Source organism: Pelodiscus sinensis, chromosome 13 (assembly GCF_049634645.1).
Source record: "Pelodiscus sinensis isolate JC-2024 chromosome 13, ASM4963464v1, whole genome shotgun sequence".
NCBI classification, from domain to species: Eukaryota; Metazoa; Chordata; order Testudines; family Trionychidae; genus Pelodiscus; species Pelodiscus sinensis.
This window is the reverse complement of record NC_134723.1, coordinates 14,924,447-14,944,615: the sequence shown is the minus strand read 5'-3', so window position 1 is coordinate 14,944,615 and position 20,169 is coordinate 14,924,447. Positions and strand designations below refer to the sequence as shown.

General features: G+C 40.5%; 1 protein-coding gene across 2 annotated transcripts in view; it reads right to left on the bottom strand.

Annotated features, from left to right (window-relative positions):
• Positions 1 to 6,772: 6,772 nt before the first annotated feature.
• The window catches only part of CHM (CHM Rab escort protein), a 232,045-nt gene continuing 218,648 nt past the window's right edge, over positions 6,773 to 20,169 (bottom strand). For both annotated transcript variants that reach the window (XM_075940753.1, XM_075940752.1), the window contains 2 exons: positions 18,074 to 18,243; positions 6,773 to 8,088 (listed from right to left, as the gene is read on the bottom strand). In XM_075940753.1, the coding sequence (XP_075796868.1) occupies positions 7,876 to 8,088; positions 18,074 to 18,243 (383 nt within the window). In that variant the 3' untranslated portion in view covers positions 6,773 to 7,875. The remainder of the gene's footprint in view (positions 8,089 to 18,073; positions 18,244 to 20,169) is intronic.

Below are 20,169 nucleotides of genomic sequence, written 5' to 3'. Positions count from 1 at the left end.
ATATCTGCAGGCTCCACATCCAGATTTTGAAGAAACTGTCCTTCTTATAAACAGGGACTGGCAGTCTGTAAATAAAGATAATGGTGGAATTGCTAACAAGATCTATTTCCACCAAATGCAATTTTATTACTAGATCCGAGGCTGGATTCATGAATTCCATATGGTTGGCAATTTTCCTCTTCTCATAAGACAATTGGAGGGGCCTAAAATTTGTTTGCAATAAAAAAGTTAGCTTTGAAGTCTTCTCATAAATAACTGAGCATTTGATTTCTTTATCACATTTTTCCTGATTATTAAATTGCCACTACAATAAATTAGAAAATATTAACCAATCTGTAATGTTGATCTCCTACACTTCCGTCACAGATGTTCCCACTTTTCAGTAAAAATGCTTACTGCCACCTCTTTGAATGAGAATGGAAACTGTTCCCCCCCAAAAAAATATATTTTAGTTTTATTATGAGAACTCCTTGCCCATAGACCTCACTATTTTATTTTACAGAATGTGATTTTTTTCCTTTAAATTATTTAATAAACTTTCTTGAGGACCCAAGTAATGGAAGACAAACAACTACAACTAAAACCAGAACACATTTTGATGAAAGCTGAATCTGAGTAAACGCTGAGCTGCAGCAAAATACTTCGAAATATGACCTTACCATAAGAATGGCCATAGTAGGTCAGACCAAGGTCCATCTAGTCTAGTATCCTGTCTTCCGAAGAAATGCAAAGAACAGATAATCACCAAGTGATCCATCCCCTGTAGCCCATTCCCAGCTTCTAACAAACAGAAGCTAGGCACACCATTCCTACCCATCCCAGCTAATAGTAATTGATGGACCTATCTTCCATGAACTTATCTAGATCTTTTTTGAACCCTGTTCAATTTCTGGTCTTCACAACATCCTCCAGCAAGGAGTTCCACAGTTGCGTGAAGAAATACTTCCTTTTGTTTGCTTTAAACCTACTGCCTATTAATTTCATTTGGTGACCCCTAGTTCTTGTGTTATGGGAACAAATAAATAACTTTTCCTTCTTTACTTTCTCCACACCAGTCATGATTTTATAGACTTCTGCCATATCCACCCTTATTTGTCTCTTTTCCAAGCTGAAAAGTATGTTTTATTAATCTCTCCTCATATGGCAGCCATTCCAACCCCTTTATCTTGTTTACCTTTTCTGAACTTTTTCCAATGCCAAGTCTAACTTTTTTTAGATGAGGCAACCACATCTGCATGCAGTATTCTCCTGAGACTTGCAATAGCCTGGATAACCCTCAGAGAAACTGAGTTCATTGTAGAGAAGAGAATGGTAACTAGGCACAAAAAGCAAGGAAAAGAACCATAGAGCAAGTTAGGAAACAGGAGCCTCACCTGGCAAATCCCAGAATAAACATCCCAGCACACTGCCAGAAGATAGTTTGCAAGAGAATTACTAATATAAATGTATTTAAAATCCTGTGGCCAGCCCAGGGCTAAGAAGAAAAATCATGCAAATAGCTGAACTGAAAGGACTGCTTGTAGCAGCACCCTACAGGGAGTTCATTCATCTCATGAGCAAATTGCTATTGGGTCACAGCAGGGTCAGAATATTCTACCTGCTGACATTAGAAAGGTGCAGTCCTCCAATCATCTCAAACTTGCATCGGAATAAGAGAACACGGATAAGCTTGTTCCTTTTTACACATAACACATGGCGGTATCCAGCCCTGATTAGTAAGAGAATTTCTTTAATTAGGTATTAACAAAGGGGCCTGTAAATTGTGCATACCTACAAAAACTGAAGTCTTACATACTTTCAGACACTTTCAAGAACAGCCCTTGGTTATCTACATAGAAAAACTCTGTGCATTAACTCGTTTTTCAGTAGTTCCCCCACACACTGGTAAATCCTTCCAAGAACAAAACTTTCCAGAAAAATGCTCCTCAAGTGCCCTGACTGCATCGACCAAACTTAAAATTAAAACATCGGACTTCCTCCCGCCCCCGAAATTGTGAATGTTTTGGTCAGTTTTGTGATTTTTGTACTCCCTCTGACTATCGGCATGTGCACGTCTTTGACAACTACTGTTGCTCACTCTCCCATATTTACTGGGTGATTTTGACTCATGTTGTCGGAGCTCTCATCCTCACTGTTTGTTGAGCGTATAACAAGTCATCTTAAAACTGCAAAGGAAATGGGAAACCTTATGGTTATTAAGAGTAAGCAGGTGTTTTAAAAAGGACAGAGAACAGTGTTCCCTGAAAGCCGTGTGCTTGTGTGGCTACTCGGGAAAAGTTCAAATGCTGCCCAGCTGATTAGCAGGATGCCCACAGCTATGTTTTGTGTTTCGATTGATGGTGTCCATTTGCACTTGACGCGGGGCAAATAATTTATTCCACGCATGGGTGGAAAAGATTAGAGGGAACATTGATACAGAGAAGCATCATTTGCATCATTACCCACTCCACTTATAGTCTGTCTCCTTTTAGTACTGAAATAGTTATGCAAAAGGTATAGATTGGTAAGTCCATACTCAGGAGGCCAAATTAAATGATCGCTATACCCTTTTCTGGAAATCTGAGAATCTGAAATCTTTCACATCCTCAAGTAATTTTTCTGAACAACCTGTTTAAAACTGGCATCAGCTATATTTAGGTTGTGTCAGAATAAGAAAGCAGAGGCTAGAGGCTTAGGGAGCCCAATGAAGTATCAGACTGGCCTCGTTAACACTTCTTGCTAACATTCAACATTTTGAATTTATGCATCTTTCCTTCTATAGAAAAGTCTACTTCAATATTACTAATGTGCATACTATGAATTTCAGACCTTCTGCACATCTTGGAATGAACATTGGTCAGTTTGATATTGGTCACTCTCAAATTATATGAAAACAGCTGTTAAAAGAATATTATTTAGGTTGCAAAGTCAAGTGCCTGAAAGTAACTAAATTGCCCTGTGCAATATTGTTCTGCCCACTTTTGTATCTATTCAAATGGCATGTGTTCATGCAATTAAATACTACAGGTTGAACCTCTCTAATGATTTTAATTAGCTGGCTGTCCACTTATCATGGATGTAGCCAAGATTCCTGTGGTCCCATGATGTTTGTTTACAGTCACCAGCCCTGGTTCTCCATGTTCTGTGCTGTTATTTACCTTTAGTTCACCCCTAAATGTCTTCTAATAGCCCAGTAAGCAGTGGAAGTGTTCGTAACGCTGCTAAGCAATATTGACCTCCTATGGTTAGCAAATTCTTTGGTTCGGCATCGGTCAGGTCCCGAGGGTACCAGACTAGAGAGGTTCAACCTGCATTACAATGCTTGCACATAAGGGGAGCACCGTTAAGGTTGTTGTGGATACATCAAATTAGCATTTTTTGACTTCTGAGTGCTTGATGATGCAACCTGAATATTATTTTTAATGTATTTTAACATTATTTATATTTATATTTTTAAATGGAAAAAAGGTGAAAACAAGTAATGTAAAACTAACAGCTCACTCCATTCATACATCATCAGCAGAGTTTAAACCATGAGCCTCTAGCACCATAGCGTAGACTGGTACTACTTGAGATACATAATTAACTGTGTTAGCTGGCAGCAGCGGAGGGCTATTATCCCAAGTGGAGATAGACTGCTGGATCCAGCGATAGTTTCTACACATCTCAGCTTTCTCCTTTCCATCCCTAACCTGGGAGTTGTGGTAGAGCAGTCCCCTGATATGGGGAGAGAGCAACTGCTGGGTCAGGTAGGCATTTGCAGAAGATCAATCAAACCTAATTTCTATTCATGTGCTACACCCATGGAACGTGTAGGTCACAAAGGCCAGATGGTAGCTTGGAGGAGGAGAACCCAGACTGGCTCACTTTCGCTTCCCATGCTAGCGGTGCTTTGATGGATCCTAAACATTACCCCTACAATGGCTGCTGCTGCAGAAGTGGCGGTTGTGAACTCAGCAGTTGAACGAAGGTAATCAAGTTATTTTAGAATGACGACAATATGTTCCTGAGAAACACAAACCAGAGAAATAGTCATTGCTAATAGCTTATATCTCAGGAAAAGCTGAACAAAACTTCATAGTAAAATGGCACTTCATATTTTGAGGTTATTCCCCATTGAATGAAAGGAGCATATTTGTAGGCTAGGGAGGTGAGTTTCTGAAAGGAAAGATTTATATATAAAATAAGTAAATGTTAGACACTCTAAACACAGGAGTTAGTATTACCTTCTTCTACAACTACTTCCTTTACATGGGGGCAAAATGTGCCAATAACTGGAGGGCATTCAAACATCTGTTGGCATTCCTCATGGCATTCCTCTGAGAGGAAGTCCTCACTCTTCAGGACTCCCTCCAGAAAGTGGTAATGCTTGCACATTTCTGCATCAGCAAGTCTCATACAAACGGGATTTCTTTTAGGGGTCAGTTTTCCCATTGATACAAAAAAATTTACATATGCAAGCCCATTAGAATTAATGGGAGTTTCCCATATAAATACCCTTGCCATGATAGGAGGAAAGAATCCAGAGTCTGCAAAGATCCAAGTTCTAATGATTACCTGTCAAATGACCCAAAGCATCATCATCTGCATGAAAAGCAGATGCAGCAGCTTCTTGGCAGAAAATACTTCCTAGGAAAGGGTAACTGATTGCTGTCAGAGAGCAGACAATATAACATCAGAAAGAAAAAGTGGTACTAGACTGATGATTTGAATATTAAGGATTAATCCAATTAACCAAACTTAAAAAGGAACTCAAACATATCAAAGCACTTGTTAAAATAAAGGTGTGAAAATTGTATGAGCTCCAAGGTGCTTGAAGGACAATACAACTACTTGTTTAAAAATTAAATTAACCTTATCTTTAACCACAATAAATTCCTGGTTCTTAAAAAGTCATGTTATCTTTTTAATACATCCTGTCTGACAAGCCTTAAAAACTACTTCAAATAAGCCTAACCCTCACTTTGTATGCTTAAATCATTTAATTTGAGACTAAACCACAGTTCAATACATGATTTCCATATAATAAAAGATCATCAACAGACTTGTTTATTCCTGTTGCAAATGAGCTGTTGGGTACTCAATTACCATTGGAGAAACCATTTAAGTTTTCATTCACTATTTGAAGAAGACATGAAAAGGTATTTTAGGCAATCAATATAAGGTAAAGTCACAGCTTATGACTTGTAAGTTGTACAGCCTTTGTTTTATCTAAAAATCAAATGTGTAGCATTACAAACCTTTTACTTTACATTGACATGAATGCATAAAATATCTGTATTGAGTAAATTTCTTAGGATTCATGTGAATTTTAATCACATCACAGATAGCAATGTGACAATAAACCAACTTTAACAAACAATACAACAAAACTTTAGACGCTTGCAATAAACTGCTTCTCTTGAACTGAAGGAAAATACAGAAAGAAACATACATGCAAGCAAACCTTCAATTTTCATACAACAAATATAATTTCCTTGTAAACATAAAAAATGTAAAATTAAACATGATTCCTATCATTGAAAGGCAAAGAGAAACCAGGTCCTTGTTGTCTTAGTTCCTTTACAGATTTATAGACATTAAGCATAATTAACCTACATTCATGCTTTTTGATATGCACATACGAATGGTAGCTGAGAATGGGCAAGCAAGCAGCCTATTTGTTACCATCTTTAATTAGATGCTTAATTGCAAGCATACCAAGGATCAGTATTATTTAGCAATCGAAATGAATTGCATGTACTTTTTTTTTCTGAGGACTTTATAATTACATAGCATGATGCTGATCCAATAAAAACAGAAGTGACAATGTAAACACTAACATGTTTAAAATGGAATTTGGATACTGTATGATGCAAGACAAAATAATGTTCTATATTGTGTTAGCTATGTTGTACAAAAATAAATTGACTTCTATGGCACAAAGCCATCTGCAAGGTAGGCATATTTACTGAAATACTGTAGAAAATCCTAGCTGGGTCAATAATTTCAGTCAATATCAGGTATCGATTATTTATTGGAATTACAGGAGAACCTTGCGATCTGAAGAATCAATATTCGCAATTCCTTGTATTTGCAGGGATCTCCTGGCTGGGGCTGGGAGCCTCGGGGAGCTCACCATGGAGGTCAGGAGCCACAGGAAATTCACTTTGGTTCCTGGCAGCAGCAGTGAATTCCCCACAGTAAGTTCTCCACAGCTGTCAGGAGCCACAGTGAACTCCCTGTGACTTCCATCTTACCACGGCTCCCAGCATCTGTGGGGGAGTTCCCCACTGTGAGTTCCCTGTGGCTCCCAGCCCCCATAGTGAGTTTGGGAGCCGCGGGGAACTCACTGTGGGGGCCGAGTTGTGAAATTCACTAATACTAAGAGCTGTGACATTCGTAATGGTGTCAGGGACACATCCACTGTGAATGGCAAGGGTCTCCGTAATTTGAATTGATGTACATGAATTGATGTACAGGATTTAAAAAGTACTAATGTGCTTGTATAACGGTATACTCAGATCTAAGCTTATGTAGCAGTTAAACTCTCACAATCATCCAAATTTGTTCATTGTGCATATTTTTATATATTGGTAATTTATACTATAAATATTTGATTTGGGTAAATCTTAAGATTTTATGGTAAAGCTTCCAACACTCAAATTTCATTTTTTTGTCATTTAAAGCACATATATACTTCTTTCTTTTTCTAGAGCATATAATTTCAAAACATTTAGCAGAGAGGTGAGAGTCTATTTAGTATCATTAACCTTTTCAAGATTTTTCTGGTTTCATAATTCTGTACACAAAGTAAGTTTATAAATACATTTAACAATTCTCTTATATAAAATATTATTTATGATTCATCATTACAAAATGCATAATTTACTATCACACAGCTTTTAGATCATTATCTGGGATGAAAACAATTGTAAATATAACAAGCCCAACTTTTTTCCTAATGCCATTTTTAAAAATTTTAATTAACTATTGAATTTTTTTTCAGATCCAAGTCCTGGAAAGCTTTATGTATGCGAAAGTTTGGGGCCATAATCTTGTCTAAGCAAAACATTTGCAGGGACTCAAAATATGCTGCATTACTGGAGGTTCTTAAGTAAAAAAAAGTAGTAGACTATAAATATAACCGGCAAACAGGGATAAAGTCTTGACTCCAATCAAAACAAGAATGACAGAATGTTTCAAGTAGTAATACAGTTTCAATTGAGATCAATATATTTATTATATACAGTTTATTTCTGCATATTATAATAAGCTTATTCCTGCATATTAATAAACTTACCAATTTAAAAAAACAACCATAGGATATTTTTCATTAGCAAAGTAACTGTGATATTAATTATTTGAAAACCAGCCTTCAAATGCAGGACTTATATCAACAAATAAAAGTGTATTTGTTTGAACACCCTCAAACTCTCAATACTGCCTAAAGTTCCCTTTTTTGTAATCAATTTATAGGACGCAAAGATGTGGGGGTAGATCCTTAGCTGGTGTAAACTGAAGTCAATACAGCTGTCACAATTTACAACAGTGTATGGTTTGTCCTTTTGTCCATTATATTAAACTAGTTCACAAATTTTGTTGTTATTGACGCTTGAAGTATCAAGTATCAAGGTGGCAGAATCATTACTAAAATAACAACTCTTCTCAAAGAAATTAAAATCAGATTTTAAAATGTAATTTTTATTTTTTGCTTCTGGATCCAGCTCTGACAACCTTCCTGTGACAGGCTGAGTATTACTCCATTATAAGCAGTTCCCCTGAAATCAAATAGGCTACTTATTTTTTACTCAACCTAAGTAAGGAGGAATAAATACAACTGTTTGTTCTACCTCCACCAGACTAAGTCAAACTCTTCCATGGAGATAAGGGATACTGGGTTCAATCTTAATACTTCTATTCTTCATGTTGTTCTTCTGAAAATTGGTTGCTATCTCCATCACCACCACTGTTTTCCTCAGGTGAGGGCTTTGTTATTACATTAGATGAATTACTGAATCCAGGGTCTTCTGTCTGAGTCCCATCTCCATCATAGATAATATCTTCTGGATTTGGTGGCGGTGGACAGAACTCCTCATTAGGAAACATTTCTTGAAAAATTGTCTCAGCCTATATTCAAGGAAAACAAAAGTTAATTTTAGATTGAAATTTAATACACTGAAGAAATATTTTACTGACATTTAAGATTAAAAATGTGATAATTGCAACAAACTATAATGACCATTTAAAAGTGTTACTAAAAACAGATAAAAATCAGGAACTCAGTGGTGTGAAAAGTCAGATTCTGTGGTTTCTCAGCAACGGTTGGTGCATTCTACAGTAGAATTCAAACGTAGCTTTCATTTACAAAATACATGTATCTTTTTCCATTGGGAAGAAAGACATAGTCCAGTCCAACAACAGAAGCAGAAAAGATAGAACTAATCTCGCCCCTATCAGGTGGTATGAACTTCACAGGTCTGTTGGAGCTATTCAAAAGCTAACATTTAATACAGATCATTTATCCCCCCCAAATACCTCCTTTTTAAATTAAAAACTACAATTATATTAGTGTATTGCAATATTTACTACTGTTGTTTTTCCTATTAAATGCATAGCTTAATATTTATTACTATTATTGTAAAATGTACTTTTTTCGGCAAATGCATATGTATTTTTGCTTGCTGTATTTTTATATTTTACAAAAAAATTATATATAAATGCTTATATATCTACTGTGGCAAAACTCCAGTCATGCCCCATCAGTCTTGCACTACTGGCGGATAGTTTTAGCCTCAGAGGCTCACTGCGGCCCTCCACACAGCATCTTTCTCTTTAAAAGAGGCAGGGTCCACAGCTTACTGAGCCATATTCATCACAGGTTAGTTCATGGTTTTGGAGTAAAACCCCCTCTATAATCCTGGTTTTCCTTCATGGGGCAGTCTCTGTGTTGGCATGGGGGAGGTTTATGGGGAAACTAGGCCCATCCACTACTCCGGGTTCTGGCCCAGGGACCCTAAGGCAGCAGCAACAGACACTATTGTTATGCTTCCAATCTGGGCCACTTCTCCAAAGAGTCCCTCCAAGTGCCTCCCCTTTGGACCTTCTAGCCAGTCCCAGCTCACCCACACATAGCTTCTTCTGTACTGCACTTCCTCCTTTCAATCCATCACTCTTTGTCTTCCCCTTCTCCTTACCTGGGAAAGACCTTTTAAAACAGCCCTACTACCTTTAATTGACCTCAACTGTTGAATTAGCTTGCTCCTTCAGGCAAGTCATTGACTAGCCCCAGGTGTGTGTCTGCCTTCATTTAATGGCAGCAGTCTCTAGGAGTTTTGTTATATCATTTGGAGTTACAGAGTTTAGAAAGAATTCACTGGAAACACAGAGAGCTTGAGCAGTTGTAAGTGTCCATTTATTCCATAACACAACTAACTAGAACCAGCTCAAATTAGCTGGGATGACCCCTAATGACCTAACTGAGTTACTATAACAACAACAATACATAAGTTTATTCAGGGAAGAGAAAGCTATTTATCCATAGCTCTGTATACCTGTCTTCCATGAGAGTGTGGTAACCTGCTGGTTTGGGTCTGTCATACTATTAAGTTTGTGTTTGCATGCAAGTGTACTCAAAGAAGACCACATATTTGAAAAAGATATCTATATAAATAATAAATTAAATGTTAATAAGAATAAAGTTTATTTAAAGAAATACAGTTATTTCATTATTAAACCATATAGTCTAGACACTGTCAAGATTAATACTTAAACGTGATGATGTCAAGCTGTTGACTGTCACAGTGATTGATGTTAAGAATGCTTACTACAGGGAAAAAAATCAAAGCAGATGCTATAGTAATGCATGGATTATAATAGTAAATACACTACAGCTTGGGTGAGTAATTCCCATGCAAAAGAACAGTAATTCCTATAAATCATACATTTTGCATAGAATTAAGACCTTAGGGAGCACGAACGAAATCCCAGATAGCCACTAGCTATAAAGAGGTGTGATTATTTATTACTCTATTTAAATTGCTTTCCCCAAAATAAGTACCGTAAATTAGCGTATATAACCCGTGCACGAGTATTACCCGCAGCCATGTATAACCCGCAGTTTTTCCTGATTGAGTAAAAATAGTCTTACATACTCCTCGCGCATGTATAGACTGCGGGAAATGAACCGTGGATACTGTTAATGAACGGCACCTGTAATGAAGTGTTAATGAGCCGCAGCAGATGACACTGAGCAGTAAGTATGATACAACCCTTATTGCAGGTATATAAAACCCCTTTGAACCACACCGTTTTACCATTCATTTATTCCTTTCGTGCACAAAAAGGTGGTTTTTTTAATCCTAAATGTCTGCTAGTTTTAGATTCCTTGGCCACCCACAAAGAAACTTCAGTTCAGAAACATATAAACACTGTGGGGCGCACGTATCACATAATACCAGGTGGGCTGACCAGCAAGTTGCAGGCACTTGATGTGGCTGTCAGCCACCCATTCAAGCGCTTCATCCGAAAGAATGGGACAGTTGGATGACAAATGGGGAACACACATTAACTCCAGCAGGTTGACAGCGCGGTGCAACTTACGTGGAAGTTTGCAGATGGGTTTTGGCTGCTTGGGACAGAATAAAACTGGCTAATATTCCCAATGGGTTCCATAAATGTGACATTCTTCCCAATGTTGACTCTTCTAGCTCTGAATCCGACTATGACAGCGATTCTGATTTGGCACCACAGGTCTCAACGGTCATCGAAGCTCACCTAGCCTTGGCTATGGATGTTAGGGATGTTTTTTGTGACAGTGACTACGACTAAAGTTTTGATGGTTTTGAAAACTCAGACACTGACAATGTGAAGATGGCTTTTTTTAAAATAGTTTTACCATATATTTATTCTTTTACTAGTTGCACAGTAAAATAATGTATTTTAACATAACTGCCTCAATTATTAAATTAAAATACGGTGCTTTTATCAAGTAAGAATCAGTCTTGTCTTCCTGTACTTTCAGTTAAAAAAAATGCTGTATTACACGTGGACGAGTATAGCCCACGGGAGAGGGGGAGGGGGAGAACGGAGTTATATACGCAGGTTATATACGCTAAAACATGGTAATGAACAGAGGGGTCTCTCCTTTTATAGTGCATTTAATGATGCTCATTTACAAAGAAAGCTAAGAAGTCTTACAGTTTGGGGATTATTATTTAGATAATATCAAAAGACAAACGACAAATAAGCATACTGGCAGCATGTAACTTCTAGAAGGGGAAAAAGGCCAGCACGGGAATCCCCTGATGCTATAGAGGTAAGCAATCGCTTTCAAGCTCTCTCCACAGGCTCTGCAGTGCTGAAAGCTCTGGAAGGGACCTCACAAGTAAGAAACCCGAAGGGAACACCATCTACTGGAAGGCATGGGATGCGTAATCCTACGGATGAGGGTTCCATGGCCACCACGCCCAAAAAGAAATGACGGGTGGTGGTGGTTGGGGACTCCATCCTAAGAGGGACTGAGCCATCCCTCTGCTGTCCGGACCTGGAATCTCGAGAGGTGTGCTGCTGACCAGGAGCTCGCATTCAGGATGTCAGTGAGAGGCTTACCAAGCTGATCAAACCTTCGGATCGCTACCCCTTCCTGCTACTCCACGTGGGAACTAATGATATGGCCAAGAATGATCTTGAGCGTGTTACTGCGGATTATGTAGTGCTAGGAAGAAGGATCCAAGAATTTGGAGCCCAAGTGGTATTCTCCTCCATCCTCCCTGTTGAAGGGAAAGGACTGGGCAGGGATCGTCGAATTGAGGACGTAAATGCGTGGTTGCGCAGATGGTGTCGCAGAGAGGGCTTTGGTTTCTTCGACCATGGGACTCTGTTCCGGGCGCAAGGATTGTTAGAAAGAGATGGGATCCACCTAACAAAGAGAGGAAGGAGCATCTTTGCGGGCAGGCTTGCAAACCTAGTGAGGAGGGCTTTAAACTAGGTTCGTCAGGGGACGGTGACCAAAACCCTGAGGGGAGTGGGAAAGTCGGATACCGGGAAGAAATGCAGAGAGGAAGGGGCAAGAAAGGAGGACCCATGTTTTGAATGGAGAAGATAGGACGATCAACTGGTTACCTGAAGTGTTTGTACACTAATGCGAGAAGCCTGGGTAACAAACAGGAAGAACTGGAGGCCCTGGCCCAGACCAAAAAATATGATTTAATTGGGATAACAGAGACTTGGTGGGATGACTTGCATGACTGGAGCGCTGTCATGGAAGGGTATAGACTGTTCAGGAACAACAGGCAGGGGAGAAAAGGAGGAGGAGTTGCACTATATGTAAGAGAGCACTATGATTGCTCTGAACTCCAGTATAAAGAGGGAGAAAAACCTGTTGAGAGTCTATGGGTTAAGATTAAAGGAGCAAACAACAGCATTGATGTTGTGATTGGTGTTTGCTACAGGCCACCGAATCAAATGACCAGAGAGGAGTTTAAAGGTATAGCTCAAGAATGCCGGGGGGTTATCAGGAAGGCGAAAGCGCAAATGGAATTGCGACTGGCTAAGGATGTGAAGGATAACAAGAAAGGTTTCTACAGGCATGTTAACAAGAAGAAGGTGATCAGAGAGGGTGTGCGGCCCCTAATGGATGAAGGAGGTAACCTAGTGACAGATGATATGGGGAAAGCTGAAGTACCCAATGCTTTCTTTGCCTCTGTATTCACGGACAAGGTCGGCTCCTGGACTTCTGCGCCAAGTGACGCAAGATGGGATGAAGAAGGACCTGGGGGTTAAAGTGGATGAGAAGCTGGATATGAGTCAACAGTGTGCCCATGTAGCCAAGAAGGCTAATGGCATATTAGGTTGCATTAAGAGGAGCATTGCCAGCAGATCCAGAGATGTCATCAATCCCCTTTATTCGGCTTTGGTGAGGCCGCATCTGGAGTACTGTGTCCAGTTCTGGGCCCCCACTACAAAAAGGATGTGGACGCATTGGAGAGGGTCCAGCGAAGGGCAACCAAAATGATTAGGGGGCTGGAGCATATGACTTATGAGGAGAGGCTGAGGGACTTGGGTCTGTTTAGTCTGCAGAAGCGAAGAGTGAGGGGGGATTTGAGAGCAGCCTTCAACTTCCTGAAGGGAGGTTCCAAAGAGGATGGAGAGAGGCTGTTCTCAGTAGTGACAGATGGCAGAACAAGGAGCAATGGTCTCAAGTTATGGTGGGAGAGGTTCAGGTTGGATATTAGGAAAAACTATTTCACTAGGAGGGTGGTGAAGCACTGGAATGGGTTACCTAGGGAAGTAGTGGAGTCTCCATCCCTAGAGGTGTTTAAGTCTCGGCTTGACAAAGCCCTGGCCAGGTTGATTTAGTTGGAATTGGTCCTACCTAGAGTCGGGGGCTGGACTTAATGACCTTCTGAGGTCTCTTCCAGTTCTATGATTCTATTATATAAATGGCATAAAGTTAGTTTCTGTGCCCTTGCAATCATTGGCCATTGCACTGATGATGTGAACAATAGGGTCAAGTGGTAGCCAATTGTAGAGGTGAAATTTGTGGTGTGGGTATCTATCATTCAAGTCCATATACACAAAACAGCCTCCTGATGATGAATTTCACTCACCTCTGACCAGCAACAGATTTGAACTGAGAATCCTAAGATGAAGGATTCCATTAACAATTTTCTAAGTGACAAACTCACTTTGGTATCAACATACAATATTGGTTTCCTTAGTTTACATTTTTTCTTCTCTTTCAAAACCATTTTCAGTTACAAATCAAGAATATAGGGATCACATCTAACACACAAATTCGATATTACAGTATAAACCAGGGGTCCGTAACTATGGCCCATGGGCCAGATCTGGTCTGTGGGGTTAATCCCTGATGGGCCCCCCACCGCTATATTTATCTGCACCTCCACAGGTATCGGCCGATTGTAAGCTCTCATTGGCCATGAATCATTATGGTCTGTGCCACTTCCTGCCGCTCTCATTGGCCACAAATGGTGATTCACAGCCAACGAGAGCTACAATCGTCCAACACCTGCACAAACTCAAGTAAATATAGTGGCAGTGCTCCACCAGTGACTAACCCTGATGAATCATCGCCATTTTATTGCCCACTCATGGTATAAACTTTGCCTATTCAATTGGAAAACCAGCTAAATTGATTTAGCCGTTTATCAAGTTTCAAAGGAAAACTTTAAAGGTAAGGTAAGAAAACACTCCAAAAAGTCTAACGTTTCTTTATTAAACCACAGCGAAATTTTATCAACAGTTAATTCTGTTGGACATCACTAGGTGAAGAAAATGTAATGGCATCTTATATTTAAAGAAAAAACTACTAAAACAATCAACGTGTGCAGTGCATCTACCTGTGTGACAGTCAATATCAAATTACCGTATTTTAGCGCATATAACCTGTGGGTTATATATGTTTTTATAAACCGCACACCTCCTCCCGCCACGGGGCATACTCGGGTGCGGGGTATACAATATTTTTTTTACTCACCTGGTAAGCTCCTGTGCAGCTGCCGCCCTTCAGCCTCCGGGCGGGGGAGCGCTCATCCCCCAGTTCCTGCGCAGCCACAGGAACCAGCGGGATGAGCGCTCCCCCGCTCGGAGGCTGGCAGCTGCGCAGGAATCAGGGGGATGAGCGCTCCCCTGCCCGGACGCTGGAGGCTGCACAGGAACTGGGGCGGTGAGTGCCTGCAGGAACCAGGGCATTTAAGCTGGCTAATTCCCTCCCCCACTCCCCGGGCACTGTAAGTTAGCTAATATACCCCGGCACAGTTTGAAATAAAAGTCTTGTATACCCTGCAGGTTATACCCCTGCACTCCAGTCCCCTGCCCTCAGTCACAATCACCTGCTTCATCCCAACTCCCTCCCAGACTCCAGTAATCCTCCGTCACCCCAATACCTTACCCCAAGCTCCCTTTTGCACCCATCCTCCATCCCAGACCCCGCCTCTCCTCCATCAATATCATGGAAGAGTACGGCCCTCGACCACTTTCCAAAATCTTGGCATGGCCCCATCAAAAATTATTGCCCACCCCAGACTAAGAGCAAGCATGTAATCAGTCACCTATGTTAGAGGCAGATCATCCATACCACCACCCCGCTAATATAGCATGTTCCCTGTTGGGATATGTAAGAATTAGTAGGGGTCGGGGAAGACCATACAATAGTGGTAGGGGTCTGGGCAGAGCAGGCATTGTCTTTTGAACATGTTTTCCCCCTTTGTTCTTGCAGCCTGGAAAGAGAGAGAAACGGTCTGACCAGAGCAGGTATTGTCCTCTCTCATGTATAAAAATGCTCTTTCCTTTTGTTCTTGCAGTCTAGAAAGATAGATAAGCATGCAGTTGGACAGTGTCATCTTTGTTTTTTTCTTGCTTTCTCTCCAAAAATACTTTCAGGATCACATCCTTTATAATCTCTAACCTGCAGATTCAGGAAGTCTGTAATGTAAAAAAGTGCTAATCTAACTGAAAATCCTGTAAACAGGAGCAGGTATAACAATATTCATCACCTGCCTATTAATATTCATTGCATAGAGTTAACATTATTAAATAAGGACTATGGGAAAGTAGTGATAGACATGTGAATTAGTATGCTAAAATGGATAAAGGAGTGTAACTGGTGCCAAATTATTGCTCACCCAGAATGTTGTGTTGGGGGTCTGTGATGGTGTGTGCATACCCCACACTGAATCGGTTGGAGTTAAAACACTGTGGGTGGAAGAAGTCATGCTCCTTCACCCAGACTGGGCATGCTCCAAATGCTGGGACAGCATAAAAGGCAGTAACACATCTCACTCTTGGCTGGCCACCAAAGAAGAAGGACCTTCACCAGGAGCTCCAGAACTGCACCAGCCAGAGACTCACACGGCAGGACCCAGGAGACCACCATGAGCTGCCAGCACCAGAGGAGCTCCAGGAAGAGGTAGCTGCAGTGGAATCAGAGGATTCAGAGACCTCCAAGATGGACCTGCACAAGCTTTGGTAGGAAGTGACCCAGGGAGGGTGTCGGAGTGGTATCTCCTACCTAGGTGAGCTCGTGTTTCAGTCAGACTCCCCACTGAGCGAGTGACAGAATGCTCTGCCACTCACAGGGCCCTGGGTCAGGACCAAGTGGAGTAGAGTGGGCCCAGGTTTCCCTACTGGGGCAGGCGGCCTCCCAACTTATTAACTCTGCCCTGAGTTAAAGGACTCCTCCATCTTGACTTTTGTTGAGAAGCTATGCTTGCTCTGAGTTAAAGGGTTACTCCACATTGACTTTGGCCACAAGTTTGTGTTTACCCTGAGTTAAAGGGCCATTCACCTTTATTGACTTTGCCCTGAGCCAAGGGCTTCCCCGTTATTGATTCCGGTCATTAGACTGCATTGCCCTGCATTAAAGGGCCATTCCACTGACTCTGGCTAGTAAGCCATGTTGCCCTCAACAAAGGGCCATTCCTCTTTATTGACTCTGGCTGGTAGGCTGTGCTGCCTGGAGCTAAGGGCTCCCCCATCTTTGACTCTAGCTGTTAAGATGGACTTCCCTGAGAGAAGGGTTAACTTCATTGACTTCGGATGTTGGGCTGTATGGCCCTGAGATGAGGGTTAATCTTATGGACTTTGGTCATTAGGTTATACAACCTCAGACCAAGGGTTGTAGTTTACAGTCTAAAAGAGCCCGCCAATGACCCAGCAACTGACTAGACAGCATACAAACATTTGTGTCCCCTCAACCCCAGAGATGTGGTGTACATACGCCGCAACAGGGCCCAAGGTGGAACAAGTATCTGCAATAAAGAGGTCCATTTACTCCATCCACTCCTAGGTTGCCTGTTTCTTCTCTAACATTCCCTATAGCATATTTTCTAGTGCTTTTGGCCTACACAGTTCAAAAGTATGATGTGAGGAAACTTCAACCACACTCCTAGGAAGATTAATCCATAGTCTCATTCTGAAGAAGTTTTTTCCTTATGTTCAGCCTACATTTTTCAAGTCTTAATTGAATCCCATTACTATTTCTAGTAACAGGCCTCTGTTTCATACAAAAATGTTCCTCTCCTTGTCGTTTAAATCCTTTATGTATTAGTGAACTATGTTCCACTTAAAGCTAGTCACTGTTTAGGTAAACGAACTACAGTATTTTCTTAAATCAACCCCTCTAGATCCTGATCATTTCTTTAGCTTTCTCTGAGGTCAATCCAGTTAATACATACCCTTTCAATCGGGACTTGCCCAGAAGAAAATATATTATTTTAGCTGCAGTCATTTCAGAGCCACATAGAGGAACTACAACAACTTGCACTTTTAAATGTAAAGAACAGTAGCTTCCAGTTACAGTAACTTAACTCATATTGAAATAGAATAGAGGGGTAAACAAAGATGGTCCTGGATGTGGCTGGTAATAGAGGAGAGCATGGTGTGAATATCTTATACCACAGCTCACTATCGGGTAAAAAGCAAACTGTAAATATGTCCAAAATAGCTTTTAAATGCAATTTAAGGAGCTCTTAATTTGCAGTTAGTTTAAAATGGTAAAACAGTTTTAAATTTACTTTTAAACAAATCAGGTACAATAGAACAGTGCTACCCTACTGTTTTGCTCTATTTCTCTTTGGATAATCCTCTCACTTTCTGGTAAGCAAATTATTGTGTTATAAAATAAAGTGAAGGATACTATAAAGCTCTTAATTATATTGTTCTGACACCACAGTTCAGGCTGTGTCAGCCATTCCATTATTAAACTATATTAAAGAGTTTATGCTTGGGCATAAAAAAAAGTTTGGTGCTCATGTTCTCTGGCCAAAGCCACTTAAAACAGGATAGCCAGTTAACATTATGTAAGTGTAAAAAGTGTTAGTGTGTGTCAGCACTGAAGGCACCCATATCATAGTAATGACTGCAGGATATAGGTATAAACTGCCAACCTCTCTTTCTAGAGTGGATGATAAAAGGGAACAGCAATGAAGACACCTTAGAGGCACCAATAAAGGGTGAAGCAGGGGCTGGACTAATTTTTCCTCTGCTCAAAGTAATAGGGAAAGCAGGCAAAAAGGGGCCAGGTGAGAAAGCAGTATTTCAGGGGCCTATAAACTAAAAGCTCTTCAACCACAAAGTTGAAAAGTTCCCTTACCTGTTTGACAGCATAGTCACTTCCCAGTTCACAATCTGGCCCAGAACAGACATAGACGTTTGAGGGTAAACTGTCATATGAATTTTTGTCGATGCCCGAAGAATCTCTCATGTTGAAGTATAGTGCCCATAGGACTCTGGGCTTTTCCGGTCCTCCTTCATTTTCAGACTCTGAATGGCAAGAAATGTTTTTAGTGACTGGCATTCAAATGTAGTAAAAGACTGGTATAATTCAACATAATAAAACACATCCGTTATTAGCATGAAATTATTGTATGTACTAGAGTACAAATACATACATACATACATATTTTGAAACGTATTAAAGCATACTGATAGTGCTTCTAATACATCCCTTTTTTCAAAAGGTTTCCAGAAAGGAATTTCATAATTAGCCACTTAACATTTTACATCTTGATGGATTAATACAATTTGTAATTTTTAAATAAAGTTTTTGGTATTCCTTAAAGAAAAAAAAACATGTTATTTTGAATCCAACATGCTTTATATTGCTCCTAACTAATCTGAGCACGGTCCTTTTACAGTGTGTCTTAAATTAATCATCCCATTCTGGAGCTGCTGATTTTGAAGTCCAATACATTTCCCAACTCTTTTCAATAACAAGTGATGCCCTCAGTGCTCCCTTTGTAATTTCAAGAGCAAAGCACATTAAATGTTTTTCCACGACTTGTTTAGAAAAGGATTTCTCCATGGAAAAGAAAAATGTGGTTATGGATGTATTCCCCTATGCCTAAAACCCAAAAGCCAAAATTTACATTGATTATAAAGCTGGATATGAATTAGTGTGCCCTTGTAGTTGAGAAAGCTAATGGCATATTGTGGTACATTAGTAGCATCATTGCCAGCAAATCTAGGGAAGTGATTATTACCCTTTGTTCAGCATTGGTGAGGCCACATCTGGAGTACTGTGTCTAATTCTGGGCCTCCCATTACAGAATGGACGTGGATGCACTGGAGAAAGTCCAGCAGAGGGCAACGAAAATAATTAGGGAGCTAGAGCACATGACTTATGAGGAGAGGCTGAGGGATTTGGGCTTATTTAGTCTACAGAAGAACGAGGGGGGGAGTTGATAGCAGCATTCAGCTACCCAAAGGGAGGTTCCAAAAAGAATGGAGAGAGGCTGTTCTCAGTGGTGGTAGATGACACAACGAGGAACAATGGCCTCAAGCTGCACTGGGGAGGTCTAGGTTAGATATTAGGAAAAACTATTTCACTAAGAGTGTGGTGAAGCACTGGAATTGATTACCGAGGGAGGTGGTAGAATCTCCATCCCTAGATGTTTTAAAGTCCCATCTTGACAAAGCGTGGCTGGGATGATTTAGTTGAGATTGGTCCTGCTTTTAGCAGGGGGTTGGACTTGATGACCTCCTGAGGTCTCTCTCAACCTTATGATTTTATGAAATTACATTGCCTATTACAAGACAGGTGGGCTACGTCTACACTGGCCACAATTTCCGGAAAAGAGATGTAAATCAGGTAAGTCAGGATAGGGAAATCCGTGGGGGATTTATTCCTTTCAAGTAGGAATAAGAGATCCTCCGGAAAAGGGCTTTATTCCGGAGGATCGCGCCAGTCTAGACTCTTTTATTCTGGCTTTTCCCCAAGCCGGAAAAAAAGCGGCGGACATGTTTATTTAAATCCACGGGGGATATTTAAATCCCCCGCGGATTTCCCTATCCTGACTTACCTGATTTGCATCCCTTTTCTGGAAATTGTGGCCAGTGTAGACATAGCCGTGTGGTAAAACAGTCTCTCTTATGTTACATAGAATCACAGGGCGGAAGATACCTCAGGGAGTGATGGAATTCAACCCCCTACTCAAAGAAAGACCAAGCCCATCTCAGCCAGGACTTCTTCAAGCCAAGACTATAAACCTTCTAGGGATGAAGATTCTTACACCACCATAGATAATCCATCCTAGTGCTTCACCACCCTCTGAGTAAAACAGTTTTTCTAATATCCAACCTAGACCTCCCCCACTAAAACTTACATCCATCTCTTAGTTGCTTTTTCTGTTTCACTTCCCTTCCAATCCCTTCAGTATGTATGGAAGTTACACTTATTTTGTATATCAA